At 37.3% G+C, this 22,277-nt stretch overlaps 3 protein-coding genes and 1 pseudogene across 4 annotated transcripts; 2 read left to right on the forward strand and 2 right to left on the reverse strand.

Moving 5' to 3' along the window:
- Nucleotides 1-1,448: 1,448 nt before the first annotated feature.
- Nucleotides 1,449-7,964, reverse strand: LOC103962519 (secretory carrier-associated membrane protein 4). 2 transcript variants are annotated; one of them, XM_009375235.2, is made up of 12 exons: nucleotides 7,779-7,964; nucleotides 6,632-6,745; nucleotides 6,492-6,554; nucleotides 6,054-6,087; nucleotides 5,834-5,956; nucleotides 4,859-4,921; nucleotides 4,660-4,753; nucleotides 4,271-4,316; nucleotides 4,125-4,192; nucleotides 3,879-3,927; nucleotides 2,701-2,766; nucleotides 1,449-2,100 (listed from the first exon to the last, which is right to left on the reverse strand). In XM_009375235.2, exons 1-12 carry the CDS (start codon nucleotides 7,845-7,847, stop codon nucleotides 2,068-2,070), a joined length of 822 nt encoding a protein of 273 aa, XP_009373510.2. In that variant the 5' UTR covers nucleotides 7,848-7,964; the 3' UTR covers nucleotides 1,449-2,067. The 2 variants fall into 2 exon arrangements, with proteins under 2 accessions (XP_009373510.2, XP_048434533.1); XM_048578576.1 differs by having other exon boundaries at nucleotides 7,800-7,961.
- A 1,145-nt stretch (nucleotides 7,965-9,109) lies between these two features.
- On the forward strand, nucleotides 9,110-13,782 carry LOC103962517 (DEAD-box ATP-dependent RNA helicase 5). The gene is given in 12 exon segments (XM_048578577.1): nucleotides 9,110-9,495; nucleotides 9,879-9,957; nucleotides 10,751-10,779; nucleotides 10,855-10,911; nucleotides 11,014-11,081; nucleotides 11,301-11,369; nucleotides 11,453-11,546; nucleotides 12,096-12,234; nucleotides 12,237-12,259; nucleotides 12,364-12,456; nucleotides 12,616-13,504; nucleotides 13,587-13,782. Coding segments are annotated over 10 exon segments (699 nt in total). The 5' UTR covers nucleotides 9,110-9,495; nucleotides 9,879-9,923; the 3' UTR covers nucleotides 12,709-13,504; nucleotides 13,587-13,782.
- A 2,340-nt stretch (nucleotides 13,783-16,122) lies between these two features.
- On the forward strand, nucleotides 16,123-19,336 carry LOC103962515 (disease resistance protein RPM1). The gene has a single exon (XM_009375233.3). It carries the CDS (start codon nucleotides 16,240-16,242, stop codon nucleotides 19,063-19,065), a length of 2,826 nt encoding a protein of 941 aa, XP_009373508.2. The 5' UTR covers nucleotides 16,123-16,239; the 3' UTR covers nucleotides 19,066-19,336.
- Nucleotides 19,337-19,882: 546 nt separating this feature from the next.
- LOC103962516 lies at nucleotides 19,883-21,547 on the reverse strand (annotated as a pseudogene).
- Between the last annotated feature and the right edge of the window lie 730 nt (nucleotides 21,548-22,277).

Raw genomic sequence — 22,277 nt, forward strand, 5'->3', positions numbered from 1 at the left:
TCAATAGGATTTTGAAAACGAAGAAGATGCCAAATGAGTGGCGAAAGAGAACTTTGGAGCCTATCTACAAGAATAAGGGCGACATACAAAATTGCATGAACTATAGGGGTATTAAGTTAATGAGTCATACAATGAAGCTCTGGGAGAGAGTAATTGAGCATAGACTGAGGCAAGAGACACGGGTCTCGGACAACCAATTCAGATTCATGCCAGGGCACTCAACCATGGAGGCAATTTATCTCTTACGAAGATCGAGAGATTTGGAAAAGACATATGATAGGGTCCCAAGAGACATTCTTTGGAGGATTTTAGAGAAGAAAGGAGTACGAGTAACATATATCCAAGTTATAAAGGATATGTATGATGGAGCAAGGATTGTCGTAAGAACTCATGAAGGACAAACTGAAAGCTTCCCCGTAACTGAATAGTTACATCAAGGCTCATCTTTAAGTCCATACCTTTTTGCATTGGTAATGGATGAGTTAAAAAGACATATTCAAGATGATATTCCTTGGTGTATGCTTTTCGTAGACGATATAGTGTTGATAAATGAAACTCAGGAAGGAGTAAATGGGAAGCTTAACCTTTGGGGAGAAGTGTTGGAATCTAAAGGTCTTCACCTAAGTCGGTCAAAGATAGAGTATATAGAGTGCAAGTTCAGTGCAAATGGATGCTCGAATGAGTTAGGGGTGAGGATTGCAGATCAGGAAGTGCCAAAGAGCTACTGCTTTCGCTACCTAGGATCTATCTTGCAAAAGAACAGAGAGTTGGATAAAGACCTCAACCATAGAATACAAGCTGGATGGATGAAGTGGAAGATGTGTGCCCATCGTATGCCACTGAAGCTCAAGGGAAAATTTTATAGAACGACAATACTTTATGGCATGAAATGTGGGGTGGTGAAGCATCAACACGTACATAAAATGGGTGTAGCGGAGATGAGAATGCTTCGTTGGATGTGTGGGCACACGAGAAAGGATAAGATTAGGAATAAGAATATCCGAGGTAAAGTAAGAGTAGCCGAAATTGAAGGAAAGATGAGAGAAAATCGATTACAATGATTTGGACATGTGAAACAAAAGCCTACTGACGCTCTGGTTAGAAGATGCGATTACGGGACAGAGGTTCAAGGCCAAAGGGGTAGAGAAAGACTTTGACTCTAAGAAAAGACTTGGAGTACTTGGATCTAACAGAAGAAGTGACATAGAACCGAGCACAATGACGTTTTAAGATCCATATAACCAATCCCACTTAGTGGGAAAAGACTTTGTTGTTATTGGTATTTATACTATTGATTTGTTTTATACATTTAAATGACTAAATAATTTCCAATGAAAATAATTTTTTATAGCGACGATCTTCAAATGAAAAATAATAAATTTAAACGGTTCCAATAGCTGATTTTCTCCTATCAAAATACATTTGTTCGGAAAATGGAAAAAAAGACATCATGCAAAGGGAATGCAAGTATTTTCCCTGAACTTGTTATTACCATAATAGAGGTGTTTTTCATTATTTACTTTTACTGGAAACATCTGAATTTCATTGCATAGTAATGGAAAAATACAACTGAAATATCAAATTCTCAGCCCATAGAGTTCGAACAACAAATTTAGCTAATTCATGCGCCACTTTGTTACCATCGCGTCGATGCAACTCACAAGAGAAACACAAAGATATCCTTAACTAAGACAGCCAGTACCACAAAGATATCCTTAACTAAGACAGCCAGTACCATCTAAGGGAGCCTCTGTCGAGTCCAATCCAAAGATAACTGCTCCAGCGAATATCGAAGCCACTTCAATGCGTCGGGGTCATGGACTCATGAGCATTTCCGGTCTCGTACACTTCAACTTAAGAATTTTACCCTTGCTCTACATATATAAGCAAGCCTCTGTCGAGTCCAATCCAAAGTAGCTTACTGATCGTTCTTTACTAACTCATGCAATGCAATTATAAAAAACGAAATGGCAAAACATAATAGGCCGCAGAAGAATATACTAAAACCACTCGGAAAAGGCAATGCAACTCTGAATCCCAATTGGATTGCAATCCGCGGATCAAACCTCACTTGTTCCCCCTGAAATACATGTATACTTTCTGCACAAACAAAAAAGGGAAAGACGATCAGAGAAATAGTAAGGATAAAGAACATGTTAACAATGACTTCAATCTGACCATAAGACCAAAAAAGAAAAATATTTATGCTGACAATCTGACTAGAACAATAAAAGAGGCATTCAGACTAGTAATAAATTCAAATCTTTTAAGAGATGACGAGATGAATGTGAGTAAACATATTCCAGATACAGTTGTACAAGCTTTTGTAAACATACCAAAAAAGGTATAATTGGTGAGAATAAAGAAACAAACATTAGTTGTTGTTAACGCTAAAGATTAAGTTTCATCAATAAGAGGGAAAACGAAAAAACAAGTGTAGTTTTGTAAAAGGGTTCTTGTTTTAGGGGAAAATGCAGTTAAGTATTCTGTTTTTCCAATAACAAAAACAGAATATTTCTGAAGCAAATTGGTGGAGTCACGGTGATCTGGGACTGGGAGCAATCACAATGATCTAGAACTCCAAAAATCCATACCTAGAGATTACTCAAGTAAATGCATGCCTTTGTAAGCCATCAGAAGCATTTTCTATACTTCTAAAGATTATAATGTACATGGGAAAAGGGAACCTCTGTCTCTCACCTGAAGTACCCATAAGCTTAGAAGAGACTCCAAGCAAAACAACGCAAACCCAGTTAAGTAGAATATCTGCACAGATGCAACAAAAAATAATATTAGTATTCTTATAACCAAGTACTCAATGAGATTGCACCAAACAATATTAGAGACAACTAAGCTACCTTGGTCATCTGACCATGATGATGCTAGATATTCCTTACCAACTAATACCTCTTTATTCTTTTTCCAATCACCCATTCTGTTCTCATTTGTAAAGCTGGGTGATATGGCTATGAACTGGGAAGCAAGTCTTCATGACTTTTATTTTAGTTTTGATCCATTTTCCCGACAAGATTGCATAATGAGGGTACATAAGATCTCATTAAAACCTAAAATCTAATTGAGAAAAGTGAGCCAGCAACCGAAGAAAAAATCTAGGTCGACCAGTGCCCACCTTTAAGGAACTAACTCCGATCAAGAACCATAAAGGGTATATATATTAATAGCATAAAGTGTATCCTTCATTTTTCTGTGTTGAGAGAACCTTTCAATGCTCAAGTAAGAAGCATAAGGGGTGTATTATTGGCCAAATCTAAAGAGCAGATATTCTATTACCAAAATTTGTTCCAGTATATTCTCAACGCATAGCACAAATTAAAGACCTGACCAGCCAACCAGAGCTAACAAAAGTTTTGAAATAATCTGATATTCTCAATTAAATGCATAGCATTGTGAACTTGACAATGGAATCTTGGTGAAGAGAGTTTCTCCCACTTTAGATCATTGTGAAGGTGGTTACTGGTTCATTTGTTAAAAGTGCTTAGGGAAAGAAGACAGCATTAATTCGGATGTCAAAAGTGTACACAAGTCTGAGTCTTGAGTTCTGGCAGAAAACCAGTGCATCTTTTTATTTCTTCCTGGCCTACTGCATAGTTTTTTGTTGACGTGGCCTACTTCATAGTTTAGAATCTAGACAACGTTTTTTCTTCCTTTTTTCAGTTAAAATGAAGTAGGCCTAATTCTTTATTATTTGCTGTTTTGAATCTTGAACAAAAATCTCAACTACAAATCTATTTTGTTCCTTCAACTTACATTAAAATTGAAGACACTGAGATGATGGGAATGAAAAATAAAACAAACATTACACTTCCGATAACATTCTAAGAGCAGTGTCTATAGATGCAGCACAGTAAAAAACTTACCCCTACCACCACATGATCAGAGAAAACATCAATTGCCGAAAGAATTCCCCTGCGTATAAGAAGAAAAATCGAAAAAATGGAAAAAATAAAAAAAAGGACACATTTGTCGAAAATAATAGAAGGAAAATATATTGGTTCAGTTACACAGCATCAAAACGCTTACTAAGACAATTGGAGGAGCTATCGCCACAAGTAAATAATATTAAATGCAAGAAACAAGAAACCAAAAAGAATGTAAGAACTTACGTCAATGATTTCCCATTAAAGACAATTGGAGGAGCTATCGCTGCAACAATACAAAATCCAATGTGGAGCTGCCACAAGAAAACTGATTAAAATCAGATTGGTAAGTCAAGCATAATAAGTCAAACAGATACAGTATCAGTACATACCATATAGAACATGAAAAACCAACCAAACTTCAGGGCACTATCTGTCCTGCAAGTTGCAAAAAATACACCTCAACACAGTCAGCAGTGCATGATATTACCGAGTTCAGTTTAACAAATAAAAACAACACATTACATTTCAATCCACATAGATAACAGTGACATCATACAACTGATTATCTACCTATTTGTACAACAAATGAGATGGGACAAGGTCCCATAGATCATAAACTTCTTCATAAACTATAAAGATGCATAAATGCATCAGTATATTTTTGAAAAGTTACAATCATGGTAGCTGCATACAATAAGGCTTCTCTGTAATTTCCAGAGGAACTACAAATCTTTTATTTACCTGGAAACTAGAAACAAAGCCATCTTTAAACAATTACCTCATTGCACGATAGAGAGGCCTGTACCAAAGAACATATGAAAGAGGGCATCCCATTAGAGCATAGATCGTTGCAAGCAAAAATATTTTAACACCTGCAGTTTATGAAAGTCATCAGAAGATCCAATTAGTGTGATAGCCAGAGGAGCTAAGTTTACCTACAATCAAGTAATAACCAAATATCATTGAGGAAAACTTACCTCCGCCTCTAATCCAACAGACAATAATCGCAATCACATTAAAAAATAGGCAAAGAACTATGCCTGCAATGACAATATTACTTAAGTGTTAGACAGGCACGTAAAGCAAAAGTAACATTAAAAGATAAATCCACTGAAGTCTAATAAGGAAATATATGTGATGATAAAAAGAATAATGACACAAGGAGTCGACCCACATATTCTGCCAGACTCGTAATCAAGCATCACATATTAGAATTATTACATATGGTTCTGTGCATGAGCCCCGAGAAGTTTCAAGTGAGTATTTCCCTAATTAGAAATAAAAAATGAGGACATAGCCACTTGGATTCATCAGAATAACCAGAATCATTTCTTCAAAGGACCATCCCCCCAAAAAAGTAAGAATCAGCTGAACCAAAAATCATTGAGCCATTTGATTACCATTGTTCTCATTTATTGGACCGCTTGTGGTTGTCTGCATAGTTTACATGACCAAACGGTTCCCTATTTGGAAGCTTCTTTTTTAAGGAACAATCCTTGAAGAGTGACCAAAAAGTTAGCCAATTTCAATTTGGCTAACATTACGTAAGGTCAATATTTAAATAAGGACCGAAAGAAATGGACGTTTGGATCATTGAACTACATTTCCAGATGACCCCAACAAGGATGTTCCTCTTTAAAAACATCCATGGTACCTTATTCAAATATCTATATTTAAGTAATCAGTTCTAAGAGAAATATTAGGTACTGACATAGTTCAATCAATATAAGAATGTACATTCCTTAAAGTCCGGCAAAGAAATAGATTACTAGTACTTGATTGTTAGAGAAAATGATTCATAAGCATTTTTTTTTTTTGTATGTATATCCAATTTATAAGGCATACTACTTGAATATAATTCTTTTATAATGGAATCCTCAATGCATTTATGGATAAAAATACAAGCAAAGAAAAATACATAGCACCACATTGGCATAATAAACATGCTTTACCTAGCCAACTTGCAAAAGCCATATATTGTAGCCTTTGAGCATGTATTGGTATTTCATTAGCTATATCATGGTGAATAATTGGAAAAAAAGGAGGCCAATTTCTATCATCAACAGGGACACCAGCTGATACACGAAGAAGAAGAAGAAAATTAATTACTATGATTTTAAGAAAGGCCACCCAAATTACTAATGATCTAGGTTGCAGATATATAGTGCTTACCTTTTGCAACAGAATCTTCTCTCCGTTTAATATCCTGTAAAAGTTAAATATTAATACAAAAACTGTATTGAAAACAAAATACAGGAACACATTAAGCAGTACAGAGTGATTGTAACCATGAAAAAGAAAAGGCAAAAATGAGAGAGAATAATAAATAACGCATCTAAACTGGGGCCCACCACCGAACCCTATAATCATGGGGGACAGGAAACATTACCAATTGCAAGAAAGGTACATTGGGATTTCACACCTGAGGCAACTTGGGACACACCCATGTGCCTCAGCCACTCCCACTGTGCACTCGGTGATATCATTACAGGCAACATTCCAGATATGTGATCAATTTATCCATTTGTAAACTCACAAGAATATAAAGCGACTTACACAATAAAGGTAGAACTGTAGGCAAGTAATCAATCAAAAAATTTGTCAATTAACCTTTTCTCGCTTCTTGAGATCCGCTTCCCAAGTTGCAAGCTCTTTTGCCTTTTGCTTAGAATCCTGCAGAAAATGGCCAAACAATACATAAACAAGCTCATAGAGAGAAACAAAATGTATAAAAAATAAAATTACTTTACATTCATGGTATCCAACGGTATATCGACTGTGGCATCATGTTTCTGCCCAAAACCCAGATGTTCAGATGACACTGGTGGAACACGCGACTTTGACTTAGGAGCAGCAGCACCATTCTGCAAAATTCTCAAATTATGGCACATTTTAACACCTTCATATCAAGTATGATAGGGAAAATATATATAAACTACGCTTTGCACCAGTCTTAATAAAACATGTCCAAACCATGCAGTCTTATCGATTAAAATCCAAAAGTGGTTTTTGTATCATATCATATGAAATGAAAAATGCACGGTGTGGCAACATGTGACTTCTAAAATGCCTTACAATTAAATAGCATATGCAAAAGACATGGCATGAGATCTATAATTTCTAAAATGCCTATTGCCTATGTACAAAGAACTACGACTTCATAAAGATGTGAAAGAAGCACACAGCATTGCATGGTTTCTTACATTTTTTACATAAGGTTCAAAATCCAATGATATGAAAAAAAAAAAAAAAAAACAAAACAAAACAAAAGAAGTTGAACTCTATATATATAAACAAAATTAATCCGTGATTTTTAAGAATTATCATGTTCCCTTCACGATAGGAGGTAGGTGGTAAATCATAAGAATATCACTATAAAAGAATGAGAAGGCCAACAAAATGTAAACCCAACCTCTAAGCTATATATTGTACCTCACTTCTAAATTGACCAGATTTTGGTTCGCATTGTTTTCATTCTTAAAGAAAAAATTAAAGAAATGTTCCCCAAATTCGTCTTTTTTCCACACTGCTGAATTTGAAGTGAAAGAGGTAAAAAATTTCGAAGTTTGAATTTTATACAAATTAACAGAAGTCCAAAACCTAACCCAGATCAAGACTTATAAGCTTTTCTAACCCGAAAAATCCCTTTTTTCGTACATATTACATTGGGTCTAAGCTAAGTATACTTGCACAGTGAGCACTGGGAAGTGCTTAAGACTGCAAATCCGCATGTTAATTAAAATTTACAACTCAATTTGATAGGTTAACATAACATTATTTCCAAATTCACATCATGTTCCTCACTACCAAACGGAAGAAGGAAAAGAATAAATTTGAAGTTTTCAGATCCAGATCGAAAATTTACGAAATTGGAGAAAAAGAAAGAGGCAGAATTACCGAAAAAGGATTGACCTCGACCTGGACTTCTTCTTCGTCAAATGGGTTGGGGTCGTGGTGGCGATTCATGGCTAGATCCCCAAAATTTGCACAAGATCTAGAGAGAGAGAGAGAGAGAGAGAGAGAGAGAGAGAGTTTCTGTTGTGTGAGAGGCACCGCTACTGCATTCCCACGTGGCCACGCCTACGCGGGATAACTTGCAAATTTGGAAGTGCCGACGCTTTTCCAAGCCGTTGGATTTGATCCAACGGTTAGTGGTCACTAGTTTTAAACTGTTTTTCAATTTTTATGGATTCGAATTCTCTCTTTTGCATTTTCTCTCTCCTTCTGCGCCCACTTTCATTTTTATACCGGTTTTGATTATGAATGGTAGTTGAAGTTGGCCTAACCCTTCAAAATAATTCTTCCAATTAATATCGATGAATGAAAATGAATGTTATCAGACTGTAGTACTAAGTGATTTTATTTAACTTTTAAAGAATATATTTGACAAGATAAAAACTTCTATCTCACCCTTATGTATGTATGTGGCAAAATAGTTTCAAGTTTGATACCAACACGTTAGCCAACCCAATAGGCTTGGGTTGGCATTTTTAAAACTCATTTCCATCGAGAAATTGGCAAACCAATCCTCCACCCAAACCATTCTTTGGCGAGTTGAGTTGAGTGTTTTCAAGGGGTTGGAATCAATTACTTTTTTCTTATTCTTAATGTGGGTGTAAGTGACAAATAATCCAAATTATGCTCTACTAAATTATGTAAATTTGGTGTTATAGAATCACTACTTGTTATTGTTAGTTACTTAATGTTTAAGTTTCATTATCTAAGTAAAGTATGGCCTGGTGCGAGTTCAATTCCTACCGATTCTTCTCATCCTTACAACTAACTATCTAACTCTAACGTTGGCTATAAAAATATTAAATTTTATGCATACGTCTATCTCTAATATACATTTATATTTAAAAATTGTTAATATTCGAATATGTCGGTTTCAATTAGGTTAATAATACTTCAACACAACTTAACTCATCTATTGAACGAATGTTTAGGGTCTTACTGGCAATTCCATTTTTTTTTTCTTTTTCTTTCCATTTTTTTTAAAAAGAGAACAACTGATGGAAAGTCACGGTTATCCATTCATTCCGGGGGCTTGGAAGACTCACAGAGGCATTTCAGCCTCCTTTGGTCACAAGTTAGACTTCCACACCAATAACGAGTTTTGAACCCAAAATCTCCATTTTTTAGTTTTAAATAAACTTCGTAATCTGTCATCTACCGCTAACCGTTAAACTTTCAAAGTTGAGTTAAAGTGAGTACCAACGTGCAAATTATTGTTTCACGTGCTGCATTTTACAGAATAAATCCCTTTCCCTCTGAAAACCCAGAGCCCCTCGTCCGTCGGCCTCTGCTGATTTTCCTTCCGTAGTTTATCAGGCGAGCAGAGCTGAGTTGAGCTTCAACAATGGGTCGCAAAACCAAAGAAACCTCCGCCGCCGTCGGCGAGGCAGAACCGCTACGGACCCAACCTCTCCACGAAACCACAGCCGAGAGGAGGAAGAAGCAGAAAAACAAAGACGAAGAAGAAGCCCAACTCAGTTCCAGCCCAAGAGATTGCTCCTCAGGAAGAAAACTCAGATTCTATTGAGTTTAGCTTCAAACTGGATTTGGGGTTAATCGTGCGGACTAAGTAGTTTTAACTTAAAAACTTCAGCCTAAGGTATCTGATGAGAACTCTTTTACATTTGTCATTAGAAACATATCTAATTTGAGTAGACCATATATTGCAGATGAGTCATATGAGCCTAATGTCAATATTTCCATTTTCCATTCCCTGCAATAATTTGATGACAGAATTTTATGATTTGGCATGTAATGCGTTTAAGCAAGTCCTTGATGCTGTTGTTAGTGATACCACATCGGTTGGGTTTAAACTTTAAACAGAAAATTTGAAAATTTTATTCTTTTGATTTGGGCAAAAGGCTGATTGAATTAGTTCAGTACATGTGCAGGTGGAATTATTCTGTAGAGGTTATATGCTTGCATACGTTATGCGGTTCATCTTCTTATAATTGGTTTTTCTACGCTTTTCTGTGCTCTTAGGACATCATCATTGGAGCTCCTGGTCGTTTGAAAGATCTCATTGAAATGGGTGTGTTGCCTGAAGGAAGTATCTTTTACGGTAAGATCGAATGCTTGATACTATTAATAGGTCCTTGATGAAGCAGATCGAGTTCTTTGGTTTAGTTTGTTTGGGAGGACTTCAATTAAGTCTAAAAGATTTTAATTTTTTTTTTAATATTTAAAGAACTTATTAAATGCTTTTATCTTTTTGGTACTGCTGATTCCATGATCGTACGGAGAACTTATATGAGGAATTATATGCTCTTCCAGTATATGCTTCTAATTGTTTTTTTTTTTCCATTTTTAGAAATAACCACTCACCTCCACTTATTTACGCGGATGTACGTGTACAGGTTTAGCACTATTGGATACCTATCCATAGAGAGAGGAAGGACATTCATTTTGACTTGTACATTTGTTTGACAACTGTTTTTGTTTTTAATAGAGATGTAACTGAAAATGATGTTAAATTATGAGCGGCCTGGAGGTAATTCAGTTACAAGAGACCTATTAATTTGTTTTTGTAGATGCTCTCAAGCCATAGATGATGGGGGCAAAAGATGCCAGGTAGTCGATGGTATAGCAATGCAAAATGACACTTGCCTAAATATGAAATAAGAAGTAATGTCTATTTCCCCAGCTGCTTTCCTAAGGACTGCCATGAGTAGTCAGAATTTCTGAAATGAATTTATTGGAAAATTTATGGCTAATTAAAACTCTAGACTACAATTAGGTTGAAGTGTTTAAGTTTGCTCCAAGTTTGGGTGGTGTAGTGTCTCTCCCACTTAAAACCGTGATATTTCAGTATTCTCAGATCTTTCTAATCAGTTCGGTTAATTTTGACTCTGCAGCTCGCCAAATGGACCCTAATCCTGTTAAGGTGCGAATTCTGGATTATCGTGACCTTTAATAGTTTCTATTAACCTTTTGGAAAACTAACAAAGCATTATTTCAGGTTGTTGTTGGGTCAGAGGATTTAGCTGCCAACCATGATGTTATGCAGATAGTTGAGGTACAAATTCTAAACACACGTGAAGCCTACGTGACAATCAAATGTTTACTTTGTTATTTCAATATATGCTTACTGCAATTGACTTCCCTTTCACATTCATAGGTGTTGGATGAACATTCACGTGATGGGCGCTTAGTTGCATTGCTAGAAAAATACCACAAATCTAAAGAGTAAGTATTGGCTCATTATCTCCCATTATTTTATTTTAACTTGTGTCTTGGTCAATCCCTGGCGGATTGTTTTTGGACCTAGTGTTGTGTATTTGTATGATGGATTCCACTTGTTTTACTGACTGTACATGCTCAATGTTTATGTCACACAATGGAGCTCCTTCAATATTTTGGGTGTATTTTGAAATCTGCTAACACCGAGGTTATACCGTTGAACAGGAACAGAGTTTTAATTTTTGCCTTGTACAAAAAGGAAGCCACTTGTGTTGAGATTATGCTGTAAAAAGGGTAAACTTGTTGATGCATATTTGAGTTGCTGCTGAAGATATTTGAGCAAAGCTACTGAGGGTCTATGGATTGCTGTTTTGTAGGGGTTGGAAGGCTGTTTCTATGCATGGTGACAAGGCACAAAGTGAGCGTACGAAGGCACTTTCTCTATTCAAGAAAGGAAGCTGCCCCCTGATGGTATGTTGTTCAAGAGAAGTGATATTTTATCTGGATGCTAATAAACTAAAGTTGACACTATGTCTTCTTTTGCTTCGCCCTCATTTTATCTAAGAATTGGACGGTTTAGCTCATAAGATCACATGCCAACATTTCTTTCCTACCCTGTTTAGGGGGAACTCTTCATTTGTATCCATACTTATATTAATTCAGTTACAAAGATCATGAATAAGGAAAAGTGAGAGAATAAGTTTTTACTGGATCAAACTTGAAAATTAAAAGATAATGATGATGACAAAACGGACCCACAAGTATCTTGGACAAGACCAAAACAATGTTCATGTATGTCGTGGAAGTCAGGGTAGGTTTTTACAATCCTCCCAAGTATATTATGGTTTCTTCCACCCGGTTTAAATGTTTGTGTATAGGCCCTTTAGGGGTATATTAGTTATTAAATCTGTACAAACTTTTTGTCGGGGAACTTGTGGTTAGCATATGCTTGCTTCTAACTGAAACACCTATATCTGGGAACTGTGTTAAAATGTATTCCATTTTGAAACATATTTCCAGATAGCTACTGATGTGGCTGCTCATGGATTGGATATTCCAGACGTTGAAGTAGTGATTAACTATAATTTTCCTCTCAATACTGAGGATTATGTCCACCAAATTGGGCGGACTGGATGGGCTGGAAAGGAGGGTGTTGCTCATACTTTTTCACACATCGGACCAAGGTAACACTAAATATAGTAAATCTATATTCTACAAGATTTTGAGAATTGTTTTTTTTCAGAAGAATTCTAAGCTGAACTACCCTATGTTACGAGTACTATTCCAGGGACTTGCGGGGGAGCTGGTCAATGTTCTTAGAGAAGCCAGCCAAATTGTGCCTGAAGCCTTGTTGAAATTTGGTGCTCATGTTAAGAAAAAGGCACGCATTTGTTTCTCTTTCATCTCCCGTATTTAGCTTTTCCTGCTGGTTGCTGAATAATCCACATTTGTGTTCTGCATTCTTTTAATCCGCTTGCATGAGTGTAGCATTTTGATGATCTTTTTTCTGATGATCTTTCGTTGTGGTATTGAAATACAGGAGTCCAAACTTTACGGGGCTCACTTCAAAGAGATTCCTGCAGATGCTCCAAGGTCTCAAAAAATCACCTTCAACTCTGACGATGAAGATTAGTTCACATTGCGATTATGAAACCATTTGTGCTACTCAGAGCAGTAAACACATAAAGTTGGCTATGGGAACTAGTCCTGGCTGCAGCAACATAGAATGATAGAACAGAACGGCCTGACGGCTACCGGGTAAGGAATGTGCACTCATCTGCTAATTCGGAACAAGCTTTTACTGCTCATACCTAATACCCTTTTGATTTTGGTTTCCTCATCAGTTGTATTTCACGGATGCTCTACGATTATTTGCTTTCGATCTTTGTAATACTTGTAGCGTTTTACGTCATGATTGTTTTACTTGTGGGTATCCATATGAACCAGTTGCTTAGGAAACAAGATTTATCCCACTTGTAATTTTACCACTCTAAAAGTGTGACAACCTGTTCTAATTATTTTTACGGATTTTGAAACGGAAGGGTATTTTCGTAAATTTTTACTTTGGGCTAGATATTTTGAAATGAATGTCCTTTTGGTCTTAAATGGTGTGCCCAAGGGGGCCCACCCTTGATTTTGTCCCCCGGCCCAAATCCCTCACCTCTCCTTATCTCTTCCCCCTCCTCCCCGTTAACCATTTTCGGACCTCTCTCTCTATTCTCTATGCGCTCTCCCTCCCCTCTCTGAAAACAACATACACATACACACCCATACATACTTACATGGATGCACCAACTCGCCATCTCAGTGGAGGAAGGAGGATCCTCAACAGATACCAGCCTCCAAACCCATAACCTCGTGGAACAACGACTTCCTCTTTTGGAAAAACCTATTACTTATTATGCTATACGAGTTTTCTAAACCTGGGGGTTAGTACATTAAAGATCAATTGTTTTATTACTACTTATATATCAATTTGATCCACTCATGTTTTGTTTTGCACCCCCTCAGGACTTAGGTTCAAGGCGTACAATCCCGGCATCAAGGTACTCCTGCATCGGCATCTTCGAGTCCTTTCGGTGTAGGACCAATCTCTTTGTTCATTCAATTTTATATTATTCATTTTTAGTGTCTCCGATTAGTTGTGTGCAATGAACACGTTTTATAAATGCATATTCATTATAATTAAATTTACAAGTTTTATTTATGTCGGTTTTTTGTTCTTAGTTCTCATGCATCCTACTATGGCTTGGTCACTTTTGGGTGTCACATGCCTACCTTGGTGTTTGGTGAATATCAGGGTCGGGCGTGTCAAAAAGTGTTGGTGTAAAAGGCTGGCTCGATACAAACCAAGATGGATGTGAAGAAAGTCCCTCATCGGAGAAGTATGACAATAATCTAAGGTTTAAATATAGATGTTCCACTTCTAATTGCACCATGCCCTTTTGAGATAAAATCTCACACCTGAGGTTCGTTGGGCTTGATAGCACTAGGGGATTGGGCTTAAGTGGTTAAGTAGAGATAATATCGATGCATGGAAGCCTTAATAGTGGACACTTATGGAGTCTGTTACATAACAAAAAGGCTCCCATGCCTACGAGTAAATTGTAACAGTTTGTTCATCAGAGCATCTCCAACCGCGTCGCTAAAAAAGGCTGTCTGCCTATTTTGACCAATCTTGACAGTCCAATTTCAATGAACCGCGATACACCCCATTGACTAATTTTTGTAAACACTTATAATTTCTTGAGATATCGTTGCCCATGTTGATCTTTTCCCCCTCATTTTATTTGGCAGCTTGCGAGCTTTGGTTTGACATGGTGTGATTTATTTGTAAATAACGTCTTGTTGAAACGTTCCGCCCCTAGAATTCTCCCTCAACTTGTGTAATCATTGTTTAAGAATAAATAAATAATGATAAATAATCATTCCAATTCAGTGAATCCACGTCTGTTATTTGAAATATGATTAATAAACGAATACAGTTTTGTTGAATATTATTGAAATGTGCGACGCTACATGAGTTTCTATTTGAATTTATATTTGTAAGAATGATGTATGAATGATAATTAAATAATGAGAACTTTAACGAAAAACTTTCGGTACTGTTCATTTTAACAAAAAATCTTATTTTTACACTAAAAAGTCAATCTTGGTACTATTCACTTTACCCTTTATTTTGTCATTATCGTTAAAACTCGAAGTTTTCAAGTCATTTTCATTAGTTTTCCTTTAAATAATTGAACAATCGAATCAAGAGTTCATTTTATAGAATGAATCCAAATGAGTGGTCAACGCTATATTAACTTACTAATCGATTAGTGCTTGAGCGCTCCTGATGTTAGCATCAGTTGTACAGATTGGATTAAATGGAGGGTGAGGATCTAACTCATGTACGAGGGATATTAATAATTGACAAAGATGGATGATTGGATAATTGCTATGATACTTGTGGTGGTCAAACAATTCCTTCCAGATCCTCTTACATGCGGCAACGTGCTGTTTCATCACCCACTCAATTATTCAATATATCAAGCAATATTTTACATGAATCAATATTATATAGAAGGGAGAGAATTTGAACACGGAACAAAGAGAAATACAACTTGACCTTCACCATTCAGATTTTCCTCGTAGTTTACAAAGAAAGATAAAAAATTAAAAAAAAATTAAAAAGGAATAGGTTTTTTAGTTAAAATGATCCCTGAAATTCGCAAAACACATAATTTTGGTCCTTGAGATTTGCATAACACATAATTTTGGTCCTTGAAATTGTCCACCATCTATCATTTTGATCATTCCATTAAAAAGCTCAGGGACCACTTAATTGAGTTTTTTAATGGAATGACCAAAATAATGGATGGTGGACAATCTTAGGAACCACTTTTATTGATTTTAAGTCTCAATGACCAAAGTTATGTGTTTTGAAAATCTCAATAACCATTTTAACTAAAAAGCCTAAGGAATATTAATACTCGACAAAGATGGATGATTGGGTAAGATGGATGATTGGGTAATTGCTAGGAAACTTGTATTGGTCAAACAATTATTCCAGATCCAGTTATATGCAGCAACGTGCCTTTTCATCACCCACGCAACTAAACTTTGTCTATCTCGACCATTTATTCAATATTTTTCTTTCGTACAATCGATATTCTACCCTAATCAATATTATATTGAGGAGCGAAAATTTGAACTTGGAAAGTCAAACAGAAAAATCCAAATATGGAACACAAAATAAAAAAGCTTTCTATTTAGTTGCAACGATATTTCACAGGATGGATAACTTGGTATCAAACTGGCTATCCATAGGAGTCAGAACCTAATAGCCTCACACCTACTAGTAGATAAGTATACAACTGGACCATCACCATTCAGTTTTTCCTGGTAGCTTACAAAGGAAGATAAAAACAAAAAATAAGGAAGCTGCAAAGTAAAGAGACAAGCAAATTGTTTAAGAGAAAACTTTGACAATTTCTGTGGTAGCAATAAAATTGGACCATTTCTCCTGTACCACCATATAACCTATAAAAGGGAGGTAGGAATTCACATAAAACAACATCAATATTTTTGAAGACTTTCACACAAAACCCTTTTGTTTCCCAGCAAACACTAACCATACATCATCTTCTCAGTTTCAAAACAAAAGTTCAAAGCCAAAGAAATGGCAGAAAGTGTAGTTACCTTCTTGCTCGACAGGCTCACCTCCTTGATCGAACAGGAGGTGAGGCTATTCTCCGGTGTCCGAGCCCAGATCGAGGATATCATCGACGAGTTGGAGCGCATTAAGGCATTCTTAAGAGTTGCTGATGCAAAGGAAGATGACGACCCTCAGCTCAAAGTGTGGGTCAAACAAGTCAGAGATGTGGCTTATGAGATTGAAGATGCGCTTGATAAATTCAGGCTCTCCCATTCACATGTTCATAGGCATGGATTCCATGCATCCCTTCGTAAGCTTTCTCGCATCATCAAGAAATTAATAGCTCAGCGACAAATTGCTGGTGAAATCCAAACCATCAAATCAAAGATCAGAAGCCTTTCTGAGGGACGTGTCAAATACAAGCTTGATGTTGACCATGGCTCAAGTAAAGCTCGGAAGCCTCGGTTCAGTCAAGGTGATGCCCTTTTGCTGGAAGAGGTTGATCTCGTGGCAATCAGTGAGCCCAAAAGGCAGCTGATTGAGTTGCTTATGGCGGGTGAATCTGGACGCCAGGCAATCTCGGTGGTTGGGATGGGAGGACTGGGGAAAACAACCTTGGTTAAGCAAGTGTACGAGGATGCAAAAGTTCAGAAACGTTTTAAGGTACATGCTTGGATCACTGTTTCTCAATCATTCAAGATAAAGCGGCTCCTAAGACACATAGTTCAGAAAATCTTCCAAGTTATCAGGAAACCAGTCCCTGAAGAAGTTGATAGTATGAACACCGACCAGCTAAGAGAGAAAATCAAAAAATTACTGCAGCAGACCAAGTACCTGATTGTTCTAGATGACCTTTGGAACAACGATGTGTGGGATGCCATCAATCATGCACTGCCCCACAACAGTCACGGTAGTCGTGTAATGATCACTACTCGTAATACTGCTGTAGCCTCTGCCTCTAGCATGGAGAACAACGGTATGGTCTACCATTTGGAGCCCTTGTCTCCAGAAGAGTCTTGGACTCTTTTCTGCAGGAAGACATTTCCGGAAAACTCATGTCCGCCCAACTTGGAGGGAATTTGTCAAAGTATCTTAAGGAAATGCGGGGGATTGCCCCTTGCAATTGTGGCAATCAGTGCTGTTCTGGCTACAAAAGACAAGAAAAACATAGATGAATGGGCTACCGTTTCTGGAAGCATTGGTGCTCAAATTGAGGAAAATGGCCAACTTGATAACATGAAAAAGTTGTTGTACCTCAGTTTCAGTGACTTACCATACCATCTCAAGTCTTGTTTCTTGTATTTAAGTATCTTTCCCGACCTCTACCAAATTGACCATATGAGATTAATTCGATTATGGATGGCTGAAGGATTTGTTATTGAAAAGGAAGGAAATACACCAGAAGAAGTTGCTGAGAGTTACCTGAAGGAGCTATTAGACAGAAGTTTGATCCAAGCAGCAGAAATAGCAACTGACGGAAGGGTCAAATCATGCCGGATCCATGATCTTTTACGGGAGATTATCAACTTGAAGTCTAGAGAGCAAAACTTTGCAGCAATAGAGAAAGAGCAAGGAACAATGTGCCCGGACAAAGTTCGACGCCTGTCAATTTTTAACACATTGCAGAATGTAATACCAAAGAGGACCCTTTCTCATCTACGCTCACTGCTCATTTTTGGGGTAGAAGATTCGCTTACTGAGTTTTCGATACCAAAATTGTTTCTTAAAGGTCTTCCGCTGCTTACTGTATTAGACTTGCAAGGTGCACCTCTAGACATGTTTCCAAGAGAGGTTGTCAACCTTTTTCTTCTCAGGTATCTTAGTTTGAGGGATACCAAGGTGAAACAAATCCCAAGCTCTATTAGGAAGCTTCAAAACCTAGAGACCCTGGATCTTAAACATTCTCTTGTTGTTGAGTTGCCTCCAGAAATTTTGAATCTCAAGCGCCTTCGCCATCTCCTGGTGTATCGGTATGAAGTTGAATCTTATGCACGCTTTAATTCCAGATTTGGAGTTAAGATTCCTGCAGGAATATGTGGCTTGCAGTCGCTCCAAAAGCTGTGTTTTATTGAGGCAAATCATGACAATGGTGCTTTAATGGCTGAACTTGGCGGAATGAATCAACTGAGGAGGTTGGGCATTTTCAAGTTGAGGACAGAAGATGGGGTCACCGTATGCTCATCAGTTGAAAAGCTGACCAACCTTCGCTCGTTGTCTGTATCTTCTGTGGAGAAGGAGATGATAATTGATCTGACACAAATTTCTTGTCCTCCACAGTTCCTTCAGCGACTATATTTGACAGGGCGTTTAGAAAACTTACCACACTGGATTTCTTCTCTTCATAACCTGGTGAGACTCTTTTTGAAATGGAGTCGGCTAAAGGAGGATCCTCTGGTACATCTCCAAGGTTTGCCAAATCTGGTACATCTTGAACTGCTTCAGGTTTATGATGGAGAATGCTTGCATTTTAAGGAAGGAGGGTTTCCAAGTCTAAAGCTATTAGGTATCGACAAATTAGAAGGAGTGGAAGAGATTATCATGGATGATGGAGCAATGCCTTGTCTAGAAAAGTTAATAATCCAGCGCTGCAACTTGTTGAAGAAGGTCCCATCAGGCATCGAGCATTTAAAAAATTTAAAATTGCTAGAATTTTTCGATATGCCTGATGAATTGATCCAGTCACTACTTCCTGATGGTGGAGAAGATCATTGGAAAGTTGCTCACATTCAAGCAGTTTACTATTCTTATTGGAGAGGTGGGGGTTGGGATGTGAATTCATTAGAGATCATTCATCCAGCAACTTCTTCTGCCATGAGGAGGCTTGAACCTAATATCCTATGGAAAGCATAGTTTAGGTTATTGCCTATAATTTATTTATTTGCTTTATCATTCCTGGAAGGAGAATTCAAACTTGCGACCTCTTCCAACATTGTGGACGAGAGATAACACTAGAGCAATAGCAAGTTGGTGGTTCTGGCTTATGATCAATAATTGTAAAGAAGTCTATCATGAATTCATGATTGAGCTTCTACTACTGCTTGTAACTTTAATTAATTCTTGTACTCTTTTACAACAAATAATTTTTGGCTTTTAATAATCATGCCTTCGGTTGATTGGAAAATAACTTCATTTATATGTAATTAGGCAAAAGCATCAAAGGAAAATCATTGTACATCAGACAGGCTCTTCATGTTCAGTAGTGAATTTCATAATGTTGTAAATGCCTTCCTACTTCCTAGTACACACAAAGACCAGCAAAATTGGCTCCTGAATGTTTTTAGTTTTTCTTTTCAACAAAAACAAAAAACAAAAGAAAAGAAGAGAGGTTACCCCAATGGTTTCAATTTCACTTTAATCAATTAATGACTGAATTGACAAATAGAACAAAATAAAATAATTGCAATTACCTAGCCTGGGCATGGGCATGGCCTTTCTTGTATATTGTTTATCCTTTCCTCTGAAAATTGAAATAGCTCCCTTTGTGGTTGGTCACAGAAACAAAGACAAAGTAAAACTGAGAGCCTTAGGCACTTCATTGGCCGTCGCCTTACATTGCACCTTAAAACAGATGCTAACTCATCTATTCTCTCTTCGTGAGTATTTTCCCGGATGTCAAACGCTTTTCGCCAATCTCTGTTTTTTATACTTTTCATGGGTTGAGTTGTCATCATTTTTTCTAACTTGGAGGAATAGATCTCCTCTGTCTTAGTACTGCATCACATAGCTTCACAGCATTTACATTATCTCTTACATTATGTAATCTTACAATATTTGCTCCGCCTAGAACTACAAGCAACAGTAGCAGCATCTCTCTCAGTTGCAGCAGTGCGGTTACAAATTTCACCTAAAAATTTCTTTCTGGAAGGTCCAATTAGTATGGGCGCATGAGACAAAGCCAAACTTTTCATCCCAATCTCTGCTTGAATATTGGGTAACCCATTAAGATTTTCAAATTGTGTTCACGGTTCCATTAAGATTTCCAAATTGTGTTCACGGTTCTTTGAAAATCCAAGTCCAGGGTCAATTATCATCCTCCAAGCTGGGATGCCTAATATTTCAGCTTCTCTCACTTTCAAGTATAACTTCGAGGCAACCTGCTTAGAAGCATTATCATATTGCAGGTTCTCACTGTTCTGCATTGTAGACGGATCCCCCCTCATGTGCATTGCAATGTAGGGAACTTTAAGGTCTGCAATGACTTTAAACATGTTAGAGTCCAACTGCCCGACAGATACATCATTTACAATATGAGCACCTTTACTGACTGCTTCTGCTGCAACTTCTGAATAAAATGTGTCCACAGATACAATCTTTCCATCTGCTTCAGGCAGCCCAAGAACCGCTTCTAAGACAGGAGTTAGTCTATCCAATCCTTGTTAAACTGAAATCCTAGAAGCCATAATATCAATCATATATGCCCCTTCTGAAATCATTGAGCGAACTTGAGAAATTGCTGCATCTACAGACTGAAACTTTCCTCCATCACTAAAACAATCTGGTTACCGCGGTTTTCGTTGACCAGTCCCAAAAGCCATTTCCGATGGGTAAAACCCTCTTCAGTCCTTCCTTTCCAACGAGTGGTTCACCGCCCAATTTCTCCCAGGAATCAAAAAGCCCACCAGAATGCAGTGAGAAAGAATGCCAACAAGAAACTGTATTGCTGTTAATAGTTGACCCCAGTAAATCCATTAGTGGGGCCATTACAAATGATCTTTCCCAAATTCGTTTGTGGGGAACCGTAAGAATCTCAGAACTAATTCTTTGCTTTACATGGAACAATATATCTCGGTCAATTGGCCTGGGACCATACCTTATGCTGTCAGTATGACCCATGTCCTTTTGAATTTTCTTCAGTGCTCGTAGTAACTCATGAGGCCCAAGTTGTGTAACAGCTCTAACAGCATAGTTGAGAAAATTAGGTTAATTAGTCACATAGACTGGTGCTGTCTCATACAGGCAATCATGTCTAGTGATGTGTATGCCTGCTTTTCTCATTAACCGCAAGGCTTCACTGAAATTATGCAGAGTCTGTCACCCACATTGCTTCCCAAAGTAACCACTACCTCCTGATCCGGAGAATGAACTTCTGCTAAGAAATTTGGTAATGAATGCGTGAAACTAATACACAATGCTGCATTGAAAATGAAAACAAGCATGAGGAAGCCTTTATCGCGATTGTACATGCATGGATCTTTTCACCATTGAAAAACCGAAGTTTATATTACTCTAGGACATAAAAAAAAGAGCAAATACATCTTCGGTTCACCTTGACAATACTTTGTGACACATTCAACCGCTTCGATGTGGGCACAATCTGCTTGCATATATACATGTTAGCACTTAGGAGTGGTTTATCATCAAAGAATCTGCAAGCCATATTACTAAGTCATTTTCTTAAGAAAAAAAGAAGCAGAAAATTCGCATTCCACAAAATTAAGAGCTACAAAGGTAAACTAGAGGATATGCAAATCACCATTTTTTTACATTTCAAAAGTACCAAATGTGAAAGAAAGAGAAATTGAGCTTACTCAAAGTGGGAAGTTTAATTGAGCAGAACTGGACAGCTTTACGGGTGATTACTGCGAAAAAGCTTCAAAGGTCACCAATGGCGGTGTTGTGACGGGCCAACTGGAATGGATAATCCATTGAATAATTCTACAATGGCACCTGATGGAGAATGTCGACCAATTTCCCCAATCATATCAACACCAAAAATCCCAATTCCCAAAATCTACTGCACCTAAACATAATAATATATATATAGCGAGAGAGAGAGAAAGAGAGAGAGAGAGAATTTACCTTGTTGGGAGATGGGAGAACTGGACGCTGGAGCGGAGAGAAAAGAGATAGACGAGCGAGCGAGCGCGGGTTACGTTAAAAGTAGGAGGTTTTGTTTTCAGTTTGTTTTTTTTTTATTATTATTATTATTTTGGCTTTTAAGCAGATGATATTAGAAGAAACACTTGCAAATGAGTTCTTACTCACGATTTACGAATCTTCAATAATCGGAGTCGTTAATATTATAAACCATTTTATAGATAATTGTTTTGAATCAATAAGTA

Source organism: the organism of the source record quoted next, unplaced genomic scaffold, assembly GCF_019419815.1.
Source record: "Pyrus x bretschneideri cultivar Hongxiangsu unplaced genomic scaffold, Pyrus_bretschneideri_v1 Contig125, whole genome shotgun sequence".
Classification (NCBI taxonomy): domain Eukaryota; kingdom Viridiplantae; phylum Streptophyta; class Magnoliopsida; order Rosales; family Rosaceae; genus Pyrus; species Pyrus x bretschneideri.

Coding starts and splice junctions, on each gene's coding strand:
- LOC103962519 (XM_009375235.2), bottom strand. CDS start 7,847: ATGAATCGCCACCACGACCCCAACCCATTTGACGAAGAAGAAGTCCAG. Junction 5,957..6,053: donor AGAAGATTCTGTTGCAAAAG/GTAAGCACTATA, acceptor TTCGTGTATCAG/CTGGTGTCCCTGTTGATGAT. Junction 2,767..3,878: donor CTGATCATGTGGTGGTAGGG/GTAAGTTTTTTA, acceptor GCATCTGTGCAG/ATATTCTACTTAACTGGGTT.
- LOC103962515 (XM_009375233.3), top strand. CDS start 16,240: ATGGCAGAAAGTGTAGTTACCTTCTTGCTCGACAGGCTCACCTCCTTG.